The 24,323-nt window shown below is 46.5% G+C and overlaps 1 protein-coding gene across 1 annotated transcript in view; it reads left to right on the top strand.

The window, feature by feature from the left end:
• Window positions 1–24,323, top strand: part of RHCE (Rh blood group CcEe antigens) — a 39,171-nt gene that overhangs the window by 8,979 nt on the left and 5,869 nt on the right. The window contains exons 2-8 of the mRNA XM_061147837.1: window positions 2,308–2,494; window positions 7,344–7,494; window positions 10,735–10,882; window positions 11,826–11,992; window positions 13,609–13,746; window positions 16,598–16,728; window positions 23,753–23,832. Of these exons, the coding sequence (XP_061003820.1) occupies window positions 2,308–2,494; window positions 7,344–7,494; window positions 10,735–10,882; window positions 11,826–11,992; window positions 13,609–13,746; window positions 16,598–16,728; window positions 23,753–23,832 (1,002 nt within the window). The remainder of the gene's footprint in view (window positions 1–2,307; window positions 2,495–7,343; window positions 7,495–10,734; window positions 10,883–11,825; window positions 11,993–13,608; window positions 13,747–16,597; window positions 16,729–23,752; window positions 23,833–24,323) is intronic.

Raw genomic sequence — 24,323 nt, 5'->3', positions numbered from 1 at the left:
AAGCTGGTGCACTGGGACAACCCAGAGGGATGGGATGGGATGGGGAGGGAGGTGGGAGGGGGTTCAGGATGGGGACACATGTACACCTGTGGCTGATTCATGCCAGTGTATGGCAAAAACCACTGTGATATTGTAAAGTAATAGCCTCCAACTAAAATAAATTAATTAATTTAAAAAAAGAATTTGCACATCTAAAGTGGGGTGTGAAGTCTCCAATTGGCCACCGGCCTCACCACTCCCCCGTATACGCTGTAACCTTCATTACATAGTTCCCTGCTCAGCCCCTGGAGGGATTCGAGCAGTCCCAAGAGGAGCCCCTATACAAAATGTGCCCATTCCACCCCCATTCCAAGTGGGAGACTGAAACATTGCCTCCCTTCCCCCGCCCTTATGTCAGAGAAGAAGGTGCAAGAAGTTGAATCCTCCTGATGGTCCATTTCTCGCCCACTCCACAAGTCCCCAGATCCCATGGAGATGCCTGGGTCCCCTGTAATCCGGTTGACCTGGGATTATTAACCACCCAAGTCCTGTGTGCAAGACCCTAGCTACCTGTATTTTTCAACGAAAGTAAATTTCAATGTAAGTCGAAGAGGCTTTGGAGAGCTCTGAAAAGAAGAATTTCCTTGTTGCTATCAGACCCAAGGCTGGAGACCAGGTGACTTCTTACTGCTGTGAAGGTGATGATGGTGCTGGTGGCGAATAGCCTCTATTTACTGAGCTTTGTCCATGTGCCCGGGATAGAGCCAAGCTCTTGAACAATTTCCCAGTACACTCTGAGCAGGGATAATAGCCCTTATTTAGCTGATGAGGAGAGTAAGCAACCCAAAGGTCATGCAGCTAAGAAGCTGAAACATACAAATTGCCATTCTTATAGGTCAAATGGTCAGATATTGGCAATTTAATATGATTTAACCTAATAGAGAATGATAGAGCCTCAAAGCACAGGCTTTTTTTCTTTAAGAAAAAATGACTTACTCTCTTCATAACAGTTGTAGAAAATTTTAACACTAAAATTTTTTAAAAAATGGAACTCTCCTAAACCCAGAGATAATCTCCGTGGGGGTGGGGAGGGAGGGGGCGGAATTCCTTTAAGACTTCTCTCCAGGCATTTGCACACATGTGAACCTAGTTGATGTTTGTTGATAAAATAGTCTTTACTATTCTGGAGCAATTATGTGTATTATGCCATTTGATTCTGGCAACCTGATGGGGGAGGTATAACTATTTTTCCCACATAATAGAAGAGAAAACCAAGAGGGCAGATAGTGTGGTAACTCAAGGCACAGGCTCTACAGCAGACCCTGTATGCTGAAATCCCAACTCTATCGGCTGGAGCAAATGATAACTCCTCTATGCCTCAGTTTTCTCATCTGCAAAATGGTGATAATAACAGCATCCGCAGTGAAGGATGCTTGTGAGAACTAAATGAGATAGTTTACGTAAAGTGGTTTAAACAGCGTTTGCATTTGGCAAACATTTAATAAATGTAGGCAGTTATTAAAGCTCAGAGACGTTAAAGAGCGAGATTAAACCACACAGCTGGACAATGCCAGAGCCCTGATAGAACCCCAAGCTTATCTAGTTCCAGAGCCCAAACCGTTACCCATTTTGCAAAGTTGGTGCCAATTCAAAGCATCCGCCCTTTCCTCTTCCTGGTCCCCTCCAGAACATCAGCTAAGTCCCTCTCCCCCATCTGCCATGGCAGCCACCACACAAAGTCTGAGGCTGGGAAAGGGAGGGTCACCCAGGTGGCCCTGATGCTTTCCAATGGCCCCCCAGGTCCCCCTCAGCAGGAGCCAAAGGAGACAGCTGTTTTCTGCAAAGATAATTTAGTTCTTGCCTGTGAACCTCTAGACCTGTTACTGCTCCCTCTTTTCTGAATGACCTGAGCTAAGTCACCAAACTATGTGGCCTTATTTTTCTCTCACACATGATCAGGAGGTTAAACTTGATTCTCAAAAAGCAAGAGGTCAGTACCTTTTCTGAGTGTCAGCTACGTGCCAAGGACGGGTCCTGACTCCTTACGCACGTTCATATTGTGTTTAATAATAACAATAATTGCTACCTTTGTTGAACACTCACCGTGGGCCAGGCTCTGTGTTAGCTCAGTCATTCCTTCCCTCAACCCTGTAAGTGTTATGCCCATTATTCAGATAAGAAGACTGAGGCTTAAAGAGGGGAGGTAACTTGACCAAGCTCTCTTCAATGATCCGTGATGCCCCTTCCAGCTGCCGTTTGGTGAAACTAACACAACCTTCCACTTTGTCTGCTTCTCGTCCTCCTTCTTGGCCTCTTTCCCCTGAGCAGCCTTCCAGGATGTGTTCATCATGGCCACCCTTGGCTTCGGCTTCCTCAATTCTTCTTTGCGGAGACACTGCTGGAGCAGCGTAGCCTTCAATCTCTTCCTGCTGGCCCTCGGGGTGCAGCTAGCAGTCCTGCTGGATGGCTTACTGATCCAACTCTCCCTTAGAAAGATGACCATCGATATGCTCAGGTAACTAGATGGCTGCTGGATCACTTTTGGGTTCTTGGGGGTCTGGGGTCCAAGAGAGCAGATTCTAGAAGTGCTGGGATGTCTCTTTCTAGCGCCAACGCCATGCAATATTAGGACTGATTTAAACTAAGTTATACATTGTCTAAAACTCATGTTTAACTGGCATCCTCTATTTAATCTGACAACCCTCCTTTGTGGCATCACAAGAGACCCAGATCTACAGCCCTCCTTGTGTCTTTTCTTTTTTTTTTTAAATTGATTTAAAAAACTTATACAGTGAATATTCGTTCAAAGAAAAAAATAATAGAGATTAGACAAAAAGAAAGAAATCTCGCACTCACAAAGATAGTCTCTTGAAAAGAAGGAAGTACCTTCAGTCTTCAAATGCTGGTGGACAAGAAATAGCCACGCGTTTAGTTTCTTTAAATTAACTTTGATCTATTTAGATGTCTTTAGAAAAACTAGCAAAATTAACCTGTGTTGCTAGATGTCAGAATAATGGTTTCCTGAGGTGTTTATTCGGAGAAGGCAATGGTACCCCACTCCAGTACTCTTGCCTGGAAAATCCCATGGACGGAGGAGCCTGGTAGGCTGCAGTCCATGGGGTCGCTAAGAGTTGGACACGACTGAGTGACTTCACTTTCACTTTTCACTTTCATGCATTGGAGAAGGAAATGGCAACCCACTCCAGTGTTCTTGCCTGGAGAATCCCAGGGATGGGGGAGCCTGGTGGGCTGCCGTCTATGGGGTCGCACAGAGTGGGACACGACTGAAGTGACTTAGCAGCAGAGGTGTTTATTGATTAGGAAAAGGCTCCAAAGAAGCTTATGGGATGCAAAAAACATCCTCTTGGGCTTTCCTGGTGGCTCAGTGGTAAAGAGTCACCTGCCAATGCAGGAGAGGCAGTTTCATTCCCTGGGTCAGGAAGATCCCCTGGAGAAGGAAATGGCAACCCACTCCAGCATTCTTGCCTGGAAAATCCCATGGACAGAGGAGCCTGGCTGGCTATAGTCTATGGGGTCACAAAGGAGTCAGACATGACTTAGTGACTAAATAACAAAAACATTCTCTATGTATTCTGGGTGATGGTTACATGAGAGTATACATGTGCATATACATATGGTGGTACATGCTCGCTCATGACTCTTTGTGACCCCATAGACTATAGCCAGCCAGGCTCCTCTGTCCATGGAATTTTCCAGGCAAGGATACTGGAATGGTGTGCCATTTCCTCCTCCAGGGGATCTTCCCTGACCCAGGAACTGGACCCGCATCTTGTGTGTCTCCTGCATTGGCAGGTGGGTTCTCTACCACTGAGCCACCTGGGAAGCCCATATATACACATATACACATCCATATAGTTGTACATGCCTGCAGAAACAAGTCATTCACACTCAATAGGAGGAACAAGGTAAAAAAATGTTTTTAATTGTTTTTTGGTTTTATCCAGTTCTGAAACTTTTTTCTTGCCCATATGATGGTAAATCCTATCTCAAGTATCTGGGGACCCCATCACCTTTCAAGGCCATTCTACCCTCCCCTCTGATACCCTGCTAAAACTCTGGGCACTACTGTTAAACACCTCTCTATGAGCCAGGCTCTGTGCTGGGCACTTCACAAACATTATTTGTTTAACTCTCTCATGGAGGGCTCTGACGGGGTGTACCGTCAAGGAATGAGATGCTCAGAGCTCACGAGACACTTGCCTAGAGTCACAGAGCTAAGTGGTAGAAGTGGCTTCAATTTTCATTCTGTAGCCTTTCTCACACACTGTAAAGTGGCCATGATAAGAAACACAGTCTAGCCAGCTCCCCATTGGCCCTGAAAAGAACTCTCCACCTTTCTTCTTTTTTAATTTGGGCTTCTTTTATTTAAAAAAATTTTTTTTTTCATTTTTCATTTTTTGGCCACGATGTCCAGCCTGCAGGATCCTGGTTCCCCAGACAGGGATGGAGCCCTCACTGCCTTCATTGGAAGTGTGGAGTCTTAACCCCTGGACTGCCAGGGAAGTCCCCTCCACATTTTTTCTTTTAAACCATTTTAGAGCTGATCCAGGGGGATTCTTTAACCCGACCCCACCCCAGTAAGCACCTGGGAAGTCACAAAGGGCATTCTGGGGGAACCCTGACAGGGTGGTCCTGGTCTGGGGTTTCTGCAGCCTTGGCTTAAGTCACACGAGCCTTTGGCCTCCTGCACCTGAGTCTCCAGGCGTCTCCAGGCTGCCCCCTTCTTCTGACGTCCTGCCTGCAGGAATCTGTTTGCCCTTGATTCAATCTGGAAAGACAAGAAGAGGCCGTTTACCGCCTGAGTGAACGCCCCTGCCCCACCCTGACCACTTGGGTCCTCCTGGCTGTGACCCCCAACGGGACCTGCTTCCCAGAGTTGAACAATGGGCTCCTTTCTGACCTTTCCTGCTCTGACTGGGGTGGTGGGCGGTGCCCAGGCCTGCCTCCCAGCCCAGCCCTCTCCCTCTCCCGGTCCTGGGGCCTCACCCACCAGTGCAGACTGACTTGGCTCTAAATCGGTTCTGCCTTGAGTCATCGATGACCAGTCCCTTCAGGGCAGGGGCCTGTCTTCCCCTCCTTTGTTTTCCTCACATAGTAAGGACTTAGTAATTGGTTATTGGAACAAAGATGAAAATTAAAAAGAACCCTAAAATATGTGATATTTTTAATGCTGTACATTGAGGGCCTATCATAGCAATACCTACCCTCCTGACTGTGTTTGACTCACTTTGCCCTCCCAACAGCTCCAAAGGCCTTGCCTCTACATTTACAGATGAGGAAATGGAAACATAGTGTGGTTAAGTCATTTGCCCAAGGCCACACAGCCAGGAAGTGGCTGAGTCAGGACTCCAACCTTGGCAGCCTGGAGAGAGATTGTCCTAAGCACTGCACTTCACTGTCTCAACACCTCCCCCATCCCTGGGGTATGAAATCCTGCCACTGGCACAGAATCTTCTTGAATTAGCCCTTTGCCAAGGAAAGCACCGACTCGATGGACATGAGTTTGAGCGAGCTCTGGGAGTTGGTGATGGACCGGGAAGCCTAACGTGCTGTAGTCCCTGGGATGGCAAAGAGTCGGACACGACTGAGTGACTGAACTGAACTGAATGAAATGAGTGCTCACCCCAAAGATAACATGGCCAGCCACAGTGAAACACTCAGTGACTGACCCATTATTTCCAATAATTCCTGGTCCCTCTGAGACTTTTTCCCCATACCCTTGGCCCTCCTCTGGCCTTTCTTCCAAAATCCTTGAGCCTTCAGCAGGATACTACTTTGGCAGCAAACAGTGGGAAGGCTGTGTCCAAACTTCAGAGTCCAGGCTTTGGATCCAGGCCAGCTGGGTCGGTTTGAACCTTGTGTTTGTCATTAACTAGCTGTGTGGCCATTACCAAAAAAGTTACCTCGTCTAGTCTCAATGTCCTGTCCTGTAAAATGGATGTACTGGATGGTACCTAGCACCATCACGTTACAGAGGATTACCTGGAGAATTTAAATTTAAATGAGATGATGGACTTGCAAGACTGTTATCCAACAGTCTTGTTATCCAACAGATGATGATAATGATGATGGCAGCAGTGGTGGTAGCATCATCATCAACTCCTAGGGGGAAGGGTGGTCTCAGCAAGGTGCCCAGAAGAGGGTGGGTTGGCTTAACCACCAGGGATTGTCCAGTTTGGTGCCACCTCCCCCAGGAAGCCCTCCCTGATGAGTCCAGTTCACAGTGCTCTCTTCCTCCAATGAACCCCTCTTGCCTCGTGGTATCACGTGCCATGTCTGACTCGTTGCGACCCCATGGACTGTAGCCTGCCAAGCTCCTCTAACCATGGGATTCTCCAGGCAAGAATACTGGAAGTGGGTTGCCATGCCCTTCTACAGGGGATCTTCCCGAGCCTGGGATCGAACCTGAGAGTCTCCTGCAGCTCCTGCATTGCAGGCATATTCTTTACCCACTGAGCCACTTGGGAAGCTGCATGATGTCACAGATCATCTTAATTGACAGGGTCATGATGTCTGCTTTGTCTCCCCAGGCCAGTCATAAGTGCCTTGAAAACAAAAGCTGTTCTCTCCTTCCAAATCCCCACACTAAGCTTGCTCACTTGTCAAGGGAAGGAAAGAGTCAGTAATAGCACTGAGTTCTTTGTGCCAGTCCTGGTGTGATCCACACACGGGCACGACCATTCCTTCTAATCCCTCACCCCGCTTTCATGAGATAAGTATTACCATCATTCTTATTTTACAGATGAAGAAGCATACTCAGTGAGATTAAATAGCTGCTCAAGTGGAAAAGCTGGAACTGGAAGCCAGACTTGTCCTGCTTCCAAACCCAGTCTTTTTTCCACTACAAGCAGAGGGAGAGATGAGGATTCAGTTCAGTCACTCAGTCGTGTCCAACTCTCTGGGACCCCATGGACTGCAGCACCGCCAGGCTTCCGTGTCCTGAGCCGGTGCCTGCATCACTGGAGAGATGGCAGGTGAAGAGCGCCCTCTATTGAGCATCTGTGTGTGATGACGGCGGAAGAGAAGCCCAGGACAGGATCCTGGCAGTCAGATGTTCCTATGAGAATCTCAGCGCATCCTTAGTTGGGATGAGTGTGTCCAGATCGATCTCTCAGCGTATGGCTGCCACCCTGATGGGGGAACGGAATGAAGGAGATTCCAGACTGGGCAGCATACATCCCCATGAGAGCAGAAATGTTGTGTATTTGCTCTCCTGTTCTATCCCCAGTTTTTTGAAAAGTATCAGGCAGAGAGTAGGTCCTCAACAAGTGTTTGTTGAATGAATGAATGAATGAGAGACATCGTTACTTCTCTGTCATCCCTGTCTTGCCCACTCTCCCCAGTGTTCAAAAAGCCACCATGAGCGCTACATCTGTGCTGATCTCCGCGGGTGTCGTCCTGGGGAAGGTCAACCTGCTGCAGCTGGTGTTTATGACGCTGATAGAGGTGACAGCCTTCAGTGCCACGAGGCTGGTTGGCATGAATTACCTCAGTGTGAGTCCTGGTGATGTGAGGAGGGACGTCTGGGATAAGGCATGAGCAGGTGGAAGGGGAGGGTTCCATCTCTATTTGATAAAGCTTCGGTGATGAAAAAAAAATTAGAGACAGGCCAAAATGGGGTCGCAAAAGTGTGGTGTCTGCTCAACATTCAAATGCTATGGAAGGGTGTTCCCACAATAAAAACACTGCTGTCAAGGAAAGAGGTCAGTTCCTCACCATAGGCAGCACATTATAAGCCTTCTCCTGCTTTGTTATGGTTCTCGTAGTGGTTGTTTTAGAAAGTTGCATTAAGTAAAAGCCATCTCTTCTCTTCTCTGCAATGTGTTAGTTTAGGTGGTCCAGGGAAGGGTTTAGCATTGATTTTGAGAGTTCACGTCTTCTCCTTAAAAACTTCATTTCAGCCTGGGCTTCTTTCATGGAAGGGCTCAGGGGAAACCAGAGCCAGAAATCAGAGCTGTTTCAGTAGACGTAACTCAAGAAATGAGGATTCCAAGTTGACAGTTGCCAAATGTGGTTTTTAGATTCCTGGGGGACCTCAAAGAGATTAAAAATGGAAGATCTCCTCCATTCTTACAAGAGAATTCCAGAGTTACATTTTTACGTATGACTAAGGGTTCCTTATTTTTCATTCATTCATTTCACAAATATTTGTTCTTAGCCTGTTCTGTACCAGGCACTCTTCTAGGCAATGGGAAAATGTAACTGTCATGGAACTTCCTTGTTTATTGGCAGAGAGAAAGACTACCAGTAATCAATAAAATAGGCAAAAGAGATACCATGTTGAAAGTGAAAGTATTAGTCGCTGTCATGTCCAGTTCTTTTGACCCCATAGACTGTAGCCCACCAGGCTCTCTGTCCATGGAATTCTCCAGGCAAGAATAATGGAGTGGGTTGCAAGTTCCCTGGGTCAGGGGAACTTCCCAACCCAAGGATTGAACCCACATCTCTTATGTCTCCTGTATTGCAGGCAGATTCTTTGCCGTCTGCCCTATAGCATGTTAGATAGTGATAAGTACTATGGAGGAAAAAATACAATGAAGGTAGAAGATATGAATAGTTGGGAGAGGGGATAAGGTGTTAGGAAGAGTGGCCAGGGAAGGCTTCACCAGGCAAATAATTTTTGAGTAAAGAGCTGAAGGCAGCGGGTGTGCAAGTCACGTGGATATCTGAAGACAGGGGCAGATCAAGGGCAGAGCTGTTGGAGTGGTCTTCATCTTTCAAGAGGAGGATCTTATTAGTGACACTATTCATTTTAATTTTTTATTTTATTACTATTCTTTTCTGGCTGCATCATGGCATGTGGAACTTCCCTAGCAAGGGGGACTGGGAATATAACCTGTGTTCCCTACAGTGAAAGCATGGAGTCTTAACCACTGAACCATCAGAGAAGTCCACTGATACAGTGTTTAAAATTGATGGTATATACACCGACTCGATGGACATGAGTTTGAGTAAACTCCAGGAGTTGGTGATGGACAGGGAGGCCTGGCGTGCTGCAATTCATGGGGTCACAAAGAGTCAGACACGACTGAGCGACTGAACTAACTAACTAATGATAATAAGCCTGCAATGCAGGATACCCAGGTTCCATCTCTGGGTCAGGAAGTTCCCCTGGAGAAGGGAATGTCAACCCACTCCAGTATTCTTGCCTGGAGAATTCCAGGGACAGAGGAGCCTGGTGGGCTACTGTCCATGGGGTCACAAAGAGTCGGACATGACTGAGCAACTAACACTTTCACTTTCCATGGTAATAAAAAGGAGATGGACTTTCGGTTGCTTTTATTATTGTTTTAAATTCTCAACAGACAATGCATCCCCTTACTGCCTGTGCCCAGAATGGACCGCTCCCTCTGCCCTGTACTCCAGGCAGTAGAACAGGCGGTTCAAAGTGGTACTGACATGAGAGCATGGCTGTGGGTTTAAGGAAGAGCAAGGGAATGAGCAGGAGGTGGAGTCAGAGGGTTTGTGGGAACGCAGGTCACGCAGGGTCCTGTTGGTCATAGTAAGAATGCCGACTTTGACACTGGGGGAGACAGGTGCCACTGGGGGATTCAGAGCAGAAATGTGCCATGAGCTGACTTAGATTTTAACAGTATTGCTCTGGCTGCTATGTGGAGAAGAGTCAGCTGGGGGACAAGGGTGGAAATAGGGAGACCAGTTAGGTTATCACAACAAGTATTGAGCAAGTATTGAAGTTGGTTTAAACCAAGTGGGGGTCGTTGGGGCATGGTGGTAAAAATTCTGCCAAATCTGGATATCTTTTTGAAGGCACGGTGGACAGGACTTAACCGTAGCCCACTGAGTTGTGAAGGATTACTAAATTTGATATTTGTGTCTGGGGGAGTGTGTAATTTCCTTGGTTTGGTCTTGCCACAGCAAAAACTGGAAGCGACAGACAGACCAGTGTTACAGCTCCATGTTATAGCGCAGTTTTATTTAGAAAACAAAGGAAAATACATCCTTGAGGGCGGGTCAACCCAAAAGACAAGAGAAGAAGAGAAGCCCCTTCCCTCCTCTTTTTATGTTTTTTTTCTCCTCCCTCTGAGCCTGCCCTATGTAAATTGGGCTAGCCAGGAGGGCTGTTGGTTTTACCTGAGGTCCTCACTCCTCTGTTCTATTTTCGGGGCTTTTCCCTTTGTCTTTAGCCACCACCATTCTGGACTCCTTTTTCCTATTCTATCTACCTAACATTTGTAAAGCAAAAGTAGCACATAGCTTGAATTTTCTGAAGACTTTAGCTTGGTATTATAAAATCTCTGGCAGCTTCATGTTGCAAAGTTTATGGCACTCATACTCCAGGCAAAGAGTTGAAATTCTGCCAAAATGCAAGAAGCAGTGGGGTACATGTCCATGTGGCTTTTTCCCCAGGTAAGTGGACTTCGGCCCAAAGTATTCAAAGCCAACCAGAGGGAAGTTCCCTGGCGGTCCAGTGGTTATGACTCAGCGCTTTCACTACTGTGGCCTGGGTTCAGTCCCTGGTCAGGAAACTAAGATCCCACAAGCCGAGAGGTACAGCCAGTTAAATAAATAAAGCCAACCAGAAAACTGCCAGGAATAAATAAATACACAGCAACTCATGGGGCTCCTCTGAAAGGGGGACTTCGGGGTGGGGTCAGTCTCCTGACTTCAAGTCATGTCTCTTGCATGAAGGCAGAACTTCCTAAATGGAACACAGGGATTTCCCTGGGGGCAGAGGCTGCTGACGCTCACTGCTCCCACTGGGTTTTGTTGCAGATGGAGGAACATGTAAGCATGATGTACATCCACATGTTTGCGGCCTATTTTGGGCTGACCGTGGTCTGCTGCCTCCAGAAGCCTCTGCCCAGTGCATCGGAGGACAAAGATCAGACAGCAACGAGCCCCAGTTTGTTCACCATGCTGGGTGAGGACAAGGTGATGTGGGTGGGCTCCGATCTGGGGTGAGCAGGAGGCTCCAAAAGGGCTCTGCAGAAAAGTCTCTCTGCTTTTCCAACTTTCCCCGGGTGTCTGAAGCCCCTTTGTGATGACCCATTTCCTCAAGCAGTGTTTGATGAATTCACATCTTTGAAGGAAGCGTTCCCCTCCAGGGAACCTCTCTTCATTGATACCCAAAGGAGAGGAGAGACTTGTTACTTCTCAGTTTAAATGAGGTTATCCGGGAACTTCCTTGGTGGTCCAGCAGTTAAGAATCCACCTCACAATGCAGGGGGGTGAAAGTTCAATTGCTGGTTGGGGAACTAAGATCCCACATGCCCTAACTAAGACCTGATGCAGCCAAAAATAAATTTAAAAATAAATAAATAAGATTAGATTATCCAATCCTTTTGTCCTTAACTTAAAGAAGGGAATTGGATGGATGAAGAAAGCCAGGCTTGGGAGTGGAGGAAAGAATGGGAGTGGGAAGAGAGAAGTAATAATGTCTAATTGGAAGAGTTTCAGTAAAAGTGATGAACTTAAAGGTTGAGAGAGGCTTAGAGGGAAGAAATCAGGCAGTGAGACTACCAGCAGGCAATTGAATACCAGGTCATGGGGCCAAGTGGAAGAGTTCCATTAATTAAAAAAAAATAATAATAAGCATGTGGCCATCATAGGCTAGGGACAGAAAGCTTGGGTTTTGGTGATTTCAACTCTCTGAGCCTTACTTTTTCTTGCCCATAAAGTATATTAGCTGGGCCCTCCCAGCTTAAGAATTCAGAGAGGAGACCTGATTTGCCCAAAGTCGGTGAGCAAGAAAGTGACAGAGATGAGAATGGCCAGGTCTGGGAGCCTCCTGTCTGAAGTCTCCGGAGACTGAGGCTTTGGAGCAGGAATACTGGTTCTGGCCACTGACCCTTTCTGGTCCACAGGCACCCTCTTCTTATGGATGTTCTGGCCGAGTTTCAATTCTGCTCTGCTGGAAGATGCAAACGAAAGAAAGAAGGCCGTGTTAAACACCTACTACGCCCTGGCAGTTAGCATGGTGACCGCCATCTTAATGTCATCCTTGGCTCACCCTCAAGGGAAGATCAATATGGTGAGGAGAGGGGCTGTCCCTTGGGCAACACTTGGGTCTTCTAGGCCTGACACACATAGTCATTCATTGGCTTCTATTTTGGGGGGGGCATTTACTCATGTTCATTGGGCTCAGAGTTTTACATATGGTAATTCACTTAGTTCTTACAATAGCCGGAACAGTTCAGTTCAGTTCAGTCGCTCAGTTGTGTCTGACTCTTTGTGACCCCATGAATCACAGCATGCCAGGCCTCCCTGTCCATCACCAGCTCCCAGAGTTTACTCAAACTCATGCCCATCAAGTTGGTGATGCCATCCAGCCATCTCATCCTCTGTCACCCCCTTCTCCTCCTGCCCCCAATTCCTCCAAGCATCAGGGTCTTTTCCAATAAGTCAACTCTTCACATGAGATGGCCAAAGTACTGGAGTTTCAGCTTCAGCATCAGTCCTTCCAATGAACACCCAGGACTGATCTCCTTTAGGATGGACTGGTTGGATCTCCTTGCAGTCCAAGGGACTCTCAAGAGTCTTCTCCAACACCACAGTTCAATAGCATCAATTTTTCGGTGCTCAGCTTTCTTCACAGTCCAACTCTCACATCCATACATGACCACTGGAAAAACCATAGCCTTGACCAGACAGACCTTTGTTGGCAAAGTAATGTCTCTGCTTTTTAATATGCTATCTAGGTTGGTCATAACTTTCCTTCCAAGGAGTAAGCGTCTTTTAATTTCATGGCTGCAGTCACCATCTGCAGTGATTTTGGAGCCCAAAAAAATGAAGTCTGCCACTGTTTCCACTGTCTCCCCATCTATTTCCCATGAGGTGATGGAACCAGATGCCATGATCTTAGTTTTCTGAATGTTAAGCTTTAGGCCAACTTCTTCACTCTCCTCTTTCACTTTCATCAAGAGGCTTTTTAGTTCTTCTTCACTTTCTGCCATAAGGGTGGTGTCATCTGCATATCTGAGGTTATTGATATTTCTCCCGGCAACCTTGATTCCAGCTTGTGCTTCTTCCAGCCCAGCGTTTCTCATGATGTACTCTGCATATAAGTTAAATAAGCAGGAACAGTAGGTACGATTAAAGGGCTTCCTTGGTGGCTCAGTGGTAAAGAATCTGTCCGCCAATGCCAGAGATGTGGGTTCAATCCCTGAGTCGGGAAGATCCCTTGGAGAAAGAAATGGCAACCCACTCCAGTATTTCTTGCCTGGAAAATCACATGGACAGAGCAGTCTGGTGGGCTACAGTCGACAGGGTCACAAAAAAGTCAGACATGACTCAGCAACTAAACAACAACAGTCACAATCAAAGCCCTCTTCTTCTGGTGACAAAGTTAAAGCCCTGAATGTCTAAGCACCCAAGGATACATCATAACTAAGTGTGAGCACTGTTAGGATATTGAGTAACTGTGCTTTCAAGCTAAATGACTCCCGATCAGGGTAACTGCTCCCTGAGCCTGAGATGTGGAGTGAGATAAGACCATTGATGAACTCTCAGCAGAGGGGAGGGGCTGGTTTCAGGATCAGAGATGCAGGGAGGATGTTATAGTGTTGTCTTGCTATCACCTTACCAAGTAACTTAGAGAGATGCTGTCCTTTAGCTTACTTCATTCACCCACAAGCTATTCCTTTGCAGATTCACATCCACAATGCAGTGCTGGCAGGAGGTGTGGTTGTGGGTGCCCCTTCTCACCTGATCCATTCTCCTTGGCTTGCCATGGTGCTGGGATTTGTGGCTGGGGTGATCTCCATCGGGGGAGTCAAATATGTGCAGGTAAGGAGCTGGGCAACTAATACCTACTGCTTTGGCCTTATGCCAAGGTCCAGGTCCCTAGGCCATGGTGGGTCATCACGTATTGCCATGGGCTGCATTAGGCACTGGTTGGCAGCTTCTCAATTTAGCTTCAGAGCTTGGGTGAGGGACCCGTCCAAGTTGGATGGTGCTTTAGCTAAGATCTGAGGAGCAAGTAACAGAACCTATTCAAGCTTGCTCAGGAATAAGGGGGATTTGTTATAAGGCTACTGGGACACCACTGAGCCCAAGTCCAGGAATGCTGCTGGGAGCCCAGGAATGACTGGCACCAGGAGTGGTAGTGTTGTGGGGAGCCCAAGAAGTTCCTGCTCTTCCTTTTTTGCTTTTCCTGAACACCTGTTTTCTTTTCACTCTTCTTTCCTCTTCTACTCCACATGGTGGAATGTCATCTTTCTCTTCAAGAAGGCAGCCAGGTGAAATTTCTTGGTACAAATTGCAAGTTCTTTGGAGAAGGGATTCATTGGTCTAACTTGGATAATGTGCCCATCTTTGGCAGGGGTGGGAGATAGGGCACATGATACATTTATGGCTTTTGTCCATGAACCATGTGAAGGGGGGTGGGAAAGGCAGCACCCAAAAGAGGGATGCTGGGTTGATTATCCAGGTCATCTTCACTTCTGATTGTTTAGTTCTTCTTCTAAGCAGATGGATTTATCCTCCTTCAATATTCAACAGATAAGATCACAATGCTCCATCATAGCCCATTTGTTACAGCACACTTCTAAGAGAAATATTTAAGAGCAACAAATCTTCATAGGTTTGAAGACTTGATGGAGGAAGAAGGAATAGATTCTTGGTTGACACAAGAAGCTGAATTTGAATGAACCGTGGACATTCAGGGAGGCAGTTTCAATCCCAAATCGGGAAGAATTTACCAACAGCTCAATCTGACCACAGATGGGGCAGTCTGCTTTTCATCTTTGAAGTGGAAACACATCTTTTATCTCCTCTGACTTTGAGGCCCTCTGATGAAAGTAAGACATGCACAGCCAAACATGTATCACAGGAATTTCCTAGAAGTCCAGTGGTTCAGACTCTGAACTTTCACTGCCAAGGGCCCGGTTCAATCCCTGGTTGGGGAACTAAGATCCCACAAGCTATAATGTGTGGCCAAAAATCATGTATCACGAGTTATCATCAGTCTCAATGTCTGTCATTTTCTCTGTGCCTCAGGTTGCTTGATTCTATCACCAGGGGAAGGATTCAAAGGTGATTCACTGATTTTTTTTCATTCATTTGCTCAACACATTTAACAGTCATTCTGTGTCCCAAGCTATAGTGTAGTGAAGAAAATGGATAAATAAACACAGCACAGTGTAAGAACTGCTACTAGAGCACATCTAAGCTGGCCTGAGATGGGTCAGGAAATGCTTCCTAGGGCAGAGGATATCCCAGCTAAGCATTGACAGAGAACTAATATTCACCTGGGAAAGAAGTGGGAAATGTCCAGGCAGAAGAAACAGTGTGTTCAAAGGCTCAGTGGTGAGAAGAGCATGTGGCCCAACCAAGTAACAGAAAGATGTTCTTTTGGCTGAAGCATGAAGTTCATCATGGAGTGTGTCTCTCACCAGAGCCTTGAGAGATGGCTGATGCTCAGGATCACCTCCTGGGGGAGCTGAAGAGTCTGAATTGTTAATCTGAACACAATGAGGATTCTGAGGAGGGAACTAGCCTGATAAAATTTACATTGGAGGACTTTCCTGGTGGTCCAGTGGTTAAGATTCCACCTTACAATGCACGGGTCATGAGTTCAAGAACTAAGATCCCATATGCTGCAGGGCAACTAAGCCTGTGTGTGTCACTACTGAACCTGCACACCACTGATGTCCATGTGCCACAATGGAAAATCCTGTGTGCTGGAACTAAAACCCAACGCAGCCAAATAAACACATATATATTTTTTAATTTGCATTGGCATCCACATCTGTTGGCTCACGGCCATCTGGGAGGCCAAGTGATGAAATGGAAGGAATGCTGACTGGGACTCTAGTGGAGTGGTCAGCTTCTTACCTTTCAATCAGCCATGTAGTCTCTTGGATGGAGTTAAATTTGGGCTGGACCAGTGGGTTTCAATCAACCCCTGGGGACATGGACAATGTCTGGAGACAGTTTTGGTGGATATACCTGGGAGAGGGCTGCTTCTGGCATCCAGAGGGTATAGGCCAGGGATGCTGCTAAACCTCCTATAATGCACAGGAGGGCCCCCCAGTGAAAGAAAGTGAAAGTGAAAGTTGGTCAGTTGTGACCGACTCTTTGCAACCCCATGGACTATATAGTCCATGGAATTCTCCAGGCCAGAACACTGGAGTGGGTAGCCATTCCCTTCTCCAGGGGATCTTTCCAACCCAGGGATCGAACCTAGGTCTCTGGTGTTGGAGGTGATTCTTTACCAGCTGAGCCACAAGGGAAGCCCAAGAATACTGGAGTGGGTAGCCTACGCCTTCTCCAGGGGATCTTCCTGACCCAGGAATCGAGCCAGGGTCTCCATCATTGCAGGCAGATTCTTTACCAACTGAGCTCCCCCAACACAGCCCCAAATGTGAGCAGTGTGGACCATGGCCAGCTGCACTGGTATCACCTGGGACTTTGTTAGAAATGTAGAATCACAGGCCCCAGACCTACTAAATCCAACCCTGCATTTGGATGAGCTGCCCAGATACTGTGAGTACACACGCAAATCTGAGACGCACTTATTTAGCTGAGCCCTAGTGCCCACCCCCCTGGATGCCCTGGATGCCAAGGGTCTGGGAAAGGGTGGGGAAGGTGTAGCAGTCCCACATGTAGCTCTGCTGATGATGGTGTTTATCCCCAGGCATGTCTTCAGCGAACGGTGCAACTCCACGACACCTACGGTGTGCACTACACCTTCGGCTTGCCGGGTCTGCTCGGAGGGATCGTCAACATTGTGCTGATGGAGCTTCGCGAGGAAACCACTAAGCCCACGTGGGTCACTTGGCTCAGCCCCCCATCACCCCATCCACCTCAGGAAGGAGTGTGCCCAGAGTCCTGGGCTGGGGGTGAGGGGCATACATTCAGGGCCAGGGAGTCAGAAGGCCTCAGTGAATATCTCTCGGCCAATTTATTCCAAAATTCCACCCAGCCCCCACCTTGTATGGACTTATCATCTGTCCAGGTCAATTCTTTCTAAAGCAGTTAGCTTAAGTGAGAGGAAAAGCTAATAGTCCTGGGGCCTCCCCAAATGTAGACAGAGGAGGCAGTCAGGCCCAAACCAACTGAGTCCATTTTTCGGCCCCTGGTGGTTTAAGTGGTGGTGAAATAACCATGACCTCTTGACCTGGGCCATGCTACCTAACCTCTCTGAGCCTCTGTCGCCCCACGACAAATGAAGATAATGATAGTACTTCCCAGCATAGGGGTGTTGGAAGCTAGGCACTGTGTGGTTAAGAGGATTTGATATGTGATATGTTCATGTAGGAAAATGCTGAATACTGCTCATCCCTGAGACCCATAGAGGGAGAGGGTGTGGTTAATGTCTCAACTGTGAGGTGGGAATGTGAGTCCCTGGACCAGAGTCAGGTCCCATGGCCCCCAGGCAATAGACAGCAATGATCAGAACTCTGACCATAGCTTTCTGAAATTTGCTTATTTTCTTGTTCTCGCTTTCTGGTTTTGTTTTATTTGTTTGTTTGTGTTTTTTTTTGGAAGTTGTTTATCTTCTGAATGTGGCTCACACATAATGAAAGAGTGACTTGGGCATGATACAGGAATAGATTTTTCCAGATGAACTCATATAGTGATAACAACAATAAAATTACTGATGACAATCAGTACTACTTATTGACTGCTTTCTAAGTACTAGGCATTAAGCTAAAATCATTAGGTGCATCACCTTATTTAATCCTCACAACTACCTGATGAGGCATTATTAGCTTTCCCTAAGAAATGATACTTTGGGGCAGTTAGCTGTCTGAAGTTACGTGGCTGGAAGCTGGCTGTAGAGGTGGTGAGCACCAGTGGTGGGTGATGAGAAATTGTGTTTGAAAGCATCTCAGAAATCATAGAGAGCTAGGTCCCTTATAATTCCAACAACAGAGACAACCATAGCCCCAAAGTATAGGAATCATCTATGAGCAAATGAGACCCACATCCTTGAGCTACTTAGGGATGAGGAGGATCCCATTTGGGGATGAGGAGAGGATGGTATATGTGAAGCAAGGCATCTCAGTAACGGACTCCAAAGATGTTCCTGCCGCTGTTTTAATAACTCTGTGACTGTCGGCAATCTCTTTCCTCTCTCCAGGGCCCTGAGTCCCCCTCTGTAAAATGACAGGTTGATCTAGCAGGGCCCTACACTCAGATGCCTACTGGGGCCAAACAGGTAAGGTTAAAAATGAGACCAGCATGGGGAGGAAACCATGGGCATTTGTTCTTCAGTGCCAGGCAGCTTAAACCATCCAGAGACTCGGGATCAATATTGCCAGATCTAATGACTTCTTAAAAGAAGGCAGAAATCCAGAGTTATGTACCTACTCCCCCAAGTATTGGCAAAAGATTCAAAATCATTAGAAACATGTGAGTGCTAAGTCACTTCAGTTGTGTTCAACTCTTTGCGACCCCGTGGACTATATAGCCTGCCAGGCTCCTCTGTCCATGAAATTCTCCAGGCAAGGATACTGGAGTGGGTTGCCATTTCCTTCTCCAGGGGATCTTCCTGACCCAGGAATCCAACCTGGGTCTCCTGCATTGCAAGCAGATTCTTTACCATCTGAGCTACAGGGAAATGCCCCCATTAGAAACAATGTGTAGGCCAAATTCTGCTCGTGGGCTGCTGACCTGGAACTTCTGGATTACTTGCCCTCCCCTTCCCGGAATTCTGTGATTCTCTGGCTCTCCCAGAACAGTAGTTCTCAACAGCAACAGTATCTCCTGGGTCTTGTTAAAAATGCAAATCCTCCCCTACCCCAGAGCCACACAATTAGAAACCTGGCGGCGGGACCCAGCAGTCTGTTTTCTCAAGTCCTATAGGTGCTCCTCCTGCAAGTTGAGGTTTGAGAACTATTGGCCTATAGCAAAAAATAGAAACAAAGCGAAACAAGCCACCAATCCGCTGCTAAAGGATTAACCACTGTCTCTCTGGTGAAACAAAGCCCTGACTTAGAGCATTTGCTGCTTTCTCTGGTGCCAGTACTCTCACTGTGGCCGATTTCAAGCCACCAAAGTGACAGTCCCACACATGGAGTTGAGAGAAAATGAGAGCTGTCGTCCTGTGCATCCGCGTGAGCCTGACTCCAGCGCCGTCTGCGAGTCAAGTCTCATCAGGATGAGACAGCTGAGGACCAAGTATTAGTCTTCCCTCCTCTGCAGGAACTTGGCAAAAGAAGGGCACAGTGACAGCAATGACTTCTCTCGGGATGGCCTCTGGTCTGCTGGAGGTAAAGGGCACAGGCTTCGGGGACAAATAGAGCAAGGTCACACTTAACAGTTGTGTGACTTTGGGCATGGTATTCAAACTCTCTCTAAAGTCTCAGCTTTCTATCTGTAAAATAGGGTGATAAGATGCACGTCCCAGGGCTGCTGTGAAGATTCAGCAACATACGAGAAAGGGCTCAAGGCTTCCCTAGTGGCTCAGACAGTAAAAAATCTGCCTACAATGTAGAAGACTTGGGTTCAATCCCAGGAGGAAATGGCAACTCACTCCAGTATTCTTGCCTGGAGAGTCCCGTGGACAGAGGAGCCTGGTGGGCTACAGTCCATGGGGTCACAAAGAGTTGGACACCACTGAGCAACTGACACTTTCACTTTCTTACAAGAAAGGGCTCAGGACAGTGCTTGGCATGTAGTAAACACTCAACACACGGCCACTTTCTTTAGGATAGTTACTGATGCTGCTGCCTCCATAAGAAGGGCATCTGGACTTATTGGAAAGATGGCGAGAGGACTGAACTGGTCGTCAGAGCACTTCCCAGGAAGTGTGGATCAACTGCTTTAGTAGCTCTGTGTCATCGGACATGTCATTCCAAAGAATGACTTTTCATTCATTCCACGAACAGTATTTGCCCATTTCCCTATTTGGGTGAGTGAATGTAAATGAGTCAGATGCTGTGCTTGGAGCCTGGATGGAGCGTTTTTCACAAACTGTGGGATTTTAACTGGCGTGAAGACACACGTAAAGAGCACCGGATCACACAGTGCAGGCGTCGTTTTGCAGTTCTCATGAAATCTGTTGATTACATCAGGGGAAAGGCTCCCCTTAGGTCTGAGTGTCTCCACACTCTTCCCACCCTCGCTGACCTCCAACTTGAACAACAGCAGGAGAAACCTCAGTCTGAGATTTGCCCTGGCTGCTGCATCTAAAGCAGATTAAAGCAATATTTTTTTTTCCACTCTCTCTTGGTTACCTCCTATTTCTCTTCCATTTAAGCTAGTGACACAAAGTTCCTTTTAATTAGATTTATTTAATTTTTTTTTTTAAGTTTACTTAAAGAAAAATATATGGGCTTCCCTGGTGGCTCAGATGGTAAAGCGTCTGCCTGCAACGCGGAAGACCTAGGTTCGATCCCTGGGTCAGGAAGATCCCCTGGAGAAGGAAATGGCAACCCACTCCAGTACCCTTGCCTGGAAAATCCTATGGATGGAGGAGCCTGGTAGGCTATAATCCATGGGGTTGCAAAGAGTCGGACACAACTGAGTGACTTCACTTTAAAGAAAAATATTAAAAACAAAATAGTATCCCTGGGACTTCCCTGGTGGTCCAGGGGTAAAGAATCAGCCTTCCAAGGCAGGGGATAAAATCCACGTGCTGGGTGGTCACTAAGCTGGAGTGCCAAACTACTGAGTCTGTGCTCTAGAGCCCAGGAGCTGCAACTGCTGAAGCCTTGCATTCTAGAGCCTGTGCTTGGCCACAAGAGAAGCCACTGCAATGAGAAGCCTAAATACTGCAACTAGAGAGTAGCCCCCGCTGGTCACAACTAAATAAAGCCCACACTCAGCAATGAAGACCCAGTGCAGCCATAAATAAATAAACAAATAAATAATAGTATCCCTGGAATGCAGATCTGGCCAAATCTGAGAAGGGAGCCCACCAATACTGAATTTTGGCTACTTTTGTGGGTAGACAGAACTGCCTGGTTTGAATCCCTAGAAACACCCATTCCAAGTCACACGGCAATGGGACCCTTGGTTCACTTTCCTAACCTGCACCTCCCGTTTGTGAAAGAGGGACTTTCTCACCGGCCTGCTCTGAGGATCACCTAAAATCAGAATGTAAACCGTAGAGGCTGAAGCCCTGGAACAAGGAGCCCACCCCGTGCGGGGAATGTTAACACAGCCATTTCTACCTCATCCATTTCTACTCTCAGATGGCAGAGAGGGAATTTGGGTTGAAAGTAGCAGATTTGGGTTTAGCCTTTATTCTACATGCAGTGCAGGAGACCCTGGTTCGATTCCTGGGTCAGGAAGATCACCCGGAGAAACGAATGGCTACTCACTCCAGTATTTTTGCCTGAAGAATGCCATGGACTACTCCATGGGGTCGCAAAGAGTCGACACGACTGAGTGACTTTCGCGTTTCGCTTTTATTCTACCACTTACTACTTTTTTAAGAAACTTTTTTCTTGTAATACAAAATCTACTTCCAGAATAGTCAAGTATCATAAGGGTTGGCTTCCCTGATGGTCCAGTGGTAAAGAATCCACCTGCCAATGCAGGAAACACAGGCTCCATCCCTGGTCTGGGAAGACCCCACATGGCACAGAACAAATAAGCCTGTGCTCCACACCTATTAAGCCAGTGCTCTGAAGCCTGTGCTCCGCACAAAGAGAAGTCACTGCTATGAGAAGCCCATGGTTACATACGGCAACCGGAGAGTAGCCTCCACTCGCTACAACTAGAGAAAAGCCCACGTAGCACCAAAGCCCCAGCACAGCCAAAATAAATAAACAAAATTTTTAAAAATATATCATAAGAGTACCACTCGATGACTTCTGACACGCCCGATAACCAGCACACAGAACTCTGTGTCCTGTCCCAGGGCAACCTGACTTCTAAGAGCAGCAATCAGTCTTGCCTGTTTTTGTCCATTTAAAGGACAAATCATACAGGAGGTCTGCTCTTGTGTTCTTCTTGGTTTCTTGGCTATTCAACTTTGAAGTTGTGAGGTTCATCCATGTCGTTGAGCACCTCTGTAGATTGTTCATTTTCATTGGAATATAGCATTGATTTGTGCTTGGGCTTAATTGACAAAGGCAACTGATCGACAACAGGGAGAGTTTCAATGTCATTGAACGGAAACGTCAATGTTCCGATCGCCCTGGAAATGAGACATACCACCATGGGACACGTGAAAGCTTACATGTGCAGGGGCCAGGCAATAGAGAGAGAAGGAGCAGAGACTATGTCTTTAGGACTAGAACGGCAGGGGAGGGACATAGGGATGTCCCCTATAGGCTGAAAGTGAAAATACAAATGTTAGAGCTTGCAGCTGGGGGCTTGTAATGAAAGTTGACTATGAGAGATGGAGGTAAACAATGTGGACGCTTAGTTTGGCCCTGCAATAAATGAGTGGCAAATACAAAATTTAAGAAAAAGTAGAACTGAGTTCCATTATATGAACACAGCACAATTTATCCATTATCGATGAGCATTTGGGTAGTTTCTAGTTTGGAGCTAGAATTGTTGTTATGAATGTTCTAGTACTTTTTTTTGAACCTACAAATGCACTTCTGTTGAGTATATGGCTAGAATTTGAGCTGTTGGATGATACAGTTTTCATACAATCTGCTTCAGTGGATACTTTAAGTTTTCTATTGTGGTTTATACAGTGGAAACGGAGAGCTTCCTTTACCTAATATATAATTTATTTATTTATTTATTTATGTTTTCCTAATATATAATTTAGACATCAAACATACTGTTTAATTTTCATTTCCTTGATGACTACTTAAGCATAGGACTTTTTTGGACATTTGAATACCTCCTCTTTTGAAATGTCTGTTCACTTTCTTTTGCCTGTTTTTCTGTTGTATGTTCTGACTTTTTCTTATTGATTTCTAGGAATTCTTTAAATATTCTGGATATAGGTCTTTTGTCAGATATATGTACTGTAAGATGTATGTACTTCTCCAATTTTGTGGGTTATTTTTCACTTTCTTAATGATGTCTTTGGATGAACAGAAGTTCTTTATTTTATGTATCAATGTATTTATTTATCAATGTATTATCAATGTATTTATTCAATGTATCATTGTTCCCTCTATGTTGAGTTCTTATGTGTCCTGTTTAAGAAATTTTTGCCTACTACAGGGTCACGTAGATGTCCTCCAAGGGCCACTTAATAGTTTATTTATTTATTATTAATTAACTTATTTTAATTGGAGGCTGATTACCTTACAGTATTGCAGTGGTTTTTGCCATACATCGACATGAATCAGCCATGGGTGTACATGTATCCCACCATCCCGAACCCACCTCCTATCTCCCTCCCCACCCCACCGCTTAATAGTTTCAAGTGACGCCTCAGGGTTGCTTTGGAGGAGAGAAGACAGGGAAGTATGTTCAAGGCGGGTGGGCAGGGGAGATGGGTCTGCTGGCCAAGTTGTACCCTATCTTGCCCTTATAGACATAAAACCTTTCTTTTTCTTGCCCTGATAGACATAAAACCTTTATCTTTAATTGCCTAATGAGGAAACTCAGGACTCCAAGGTTAAGTGCCTAGGGTCACACAGCTAGTGACAGAGATGGGACTTGAACTTGGGTTTTCTGACTTCTGGTCTAGTTCATTATCCATAAACTAGAGCCCAAGAGGATCTTGAAATCCCTTCTTCCCCTTCTACGTGTCTGAGCAGCTTTGCAGGAGAATGATGGGAAGGTACTGCCTGGGGAGGGGACGTTTGTTCTCCTGGTGGCCCTTCCTGACAGCATCACTACTGATGCACATAGTCCTTTTGGTCCCCAGTGACCTCTGTAGCCTGATGCCCAAATGTGACCACCTCTGCTTTGTCATTTCTAGGCTCGACTACCAGGGACTCATCAACCTCGGGGCACTGGGCTTCACCATCGTCATGAGTGTGATCTCTGGTCTCTTGACAGGTCAGTGTGAGACCACCCTTCTTCCACCATTGTCCAGGGCACAGGGTCTGGGCCGAGACTGCACCTGCCCTGTGGTTGGACATTATGTGCCCATCTCCTTCCCCATGAACCCACCCCACTCAGCTCCAGCCAAATGGGGTGAAGGGCTCAGATCTTGATTTAAAAAAACGAACACAGAATCACAAGATTTCAGAATTGGGAAGGCCCTCAGAGGTGACCTGGACACTGCAGCCTCTTGAGCCGAGGACTGGTGATTTCACTGAATTTTGTACCAAAGACTAAGGAAACCCTGATGCTTACAGTACTTACCTTTTGTTCCCTGATAACACCGACACTGCTATTTTGTTCAGCAAATAAACCAGGTACTAAGGACACAGCAGTGAACAAACCAAATTCCCTGGTCACACTGAGTTGATATTCTAGGTGGGGAGGGAGCTTTCACCATAAACAGAAAAATATATGGTACATGAGATGGTGATAAGCACTATGAA

Source organism: Dama dama, chromosome 8 (assembly GCF_033118175.1).
Source record: "Dama dama isolate Ldn47 chromosome 8, ASM3311817v1, whole genome shotgun sequence".
Taxonomy (NCBI): Eukaryota; Metazoa; Chordata; class Mammalia; order Artiodactyla; family Cervidae; genus Dama; species Dama dama.
Note: the sequence above shows the minus strand (reverse complement) of the source record. Positions and strands in the feature narration are given on the sequence as shown.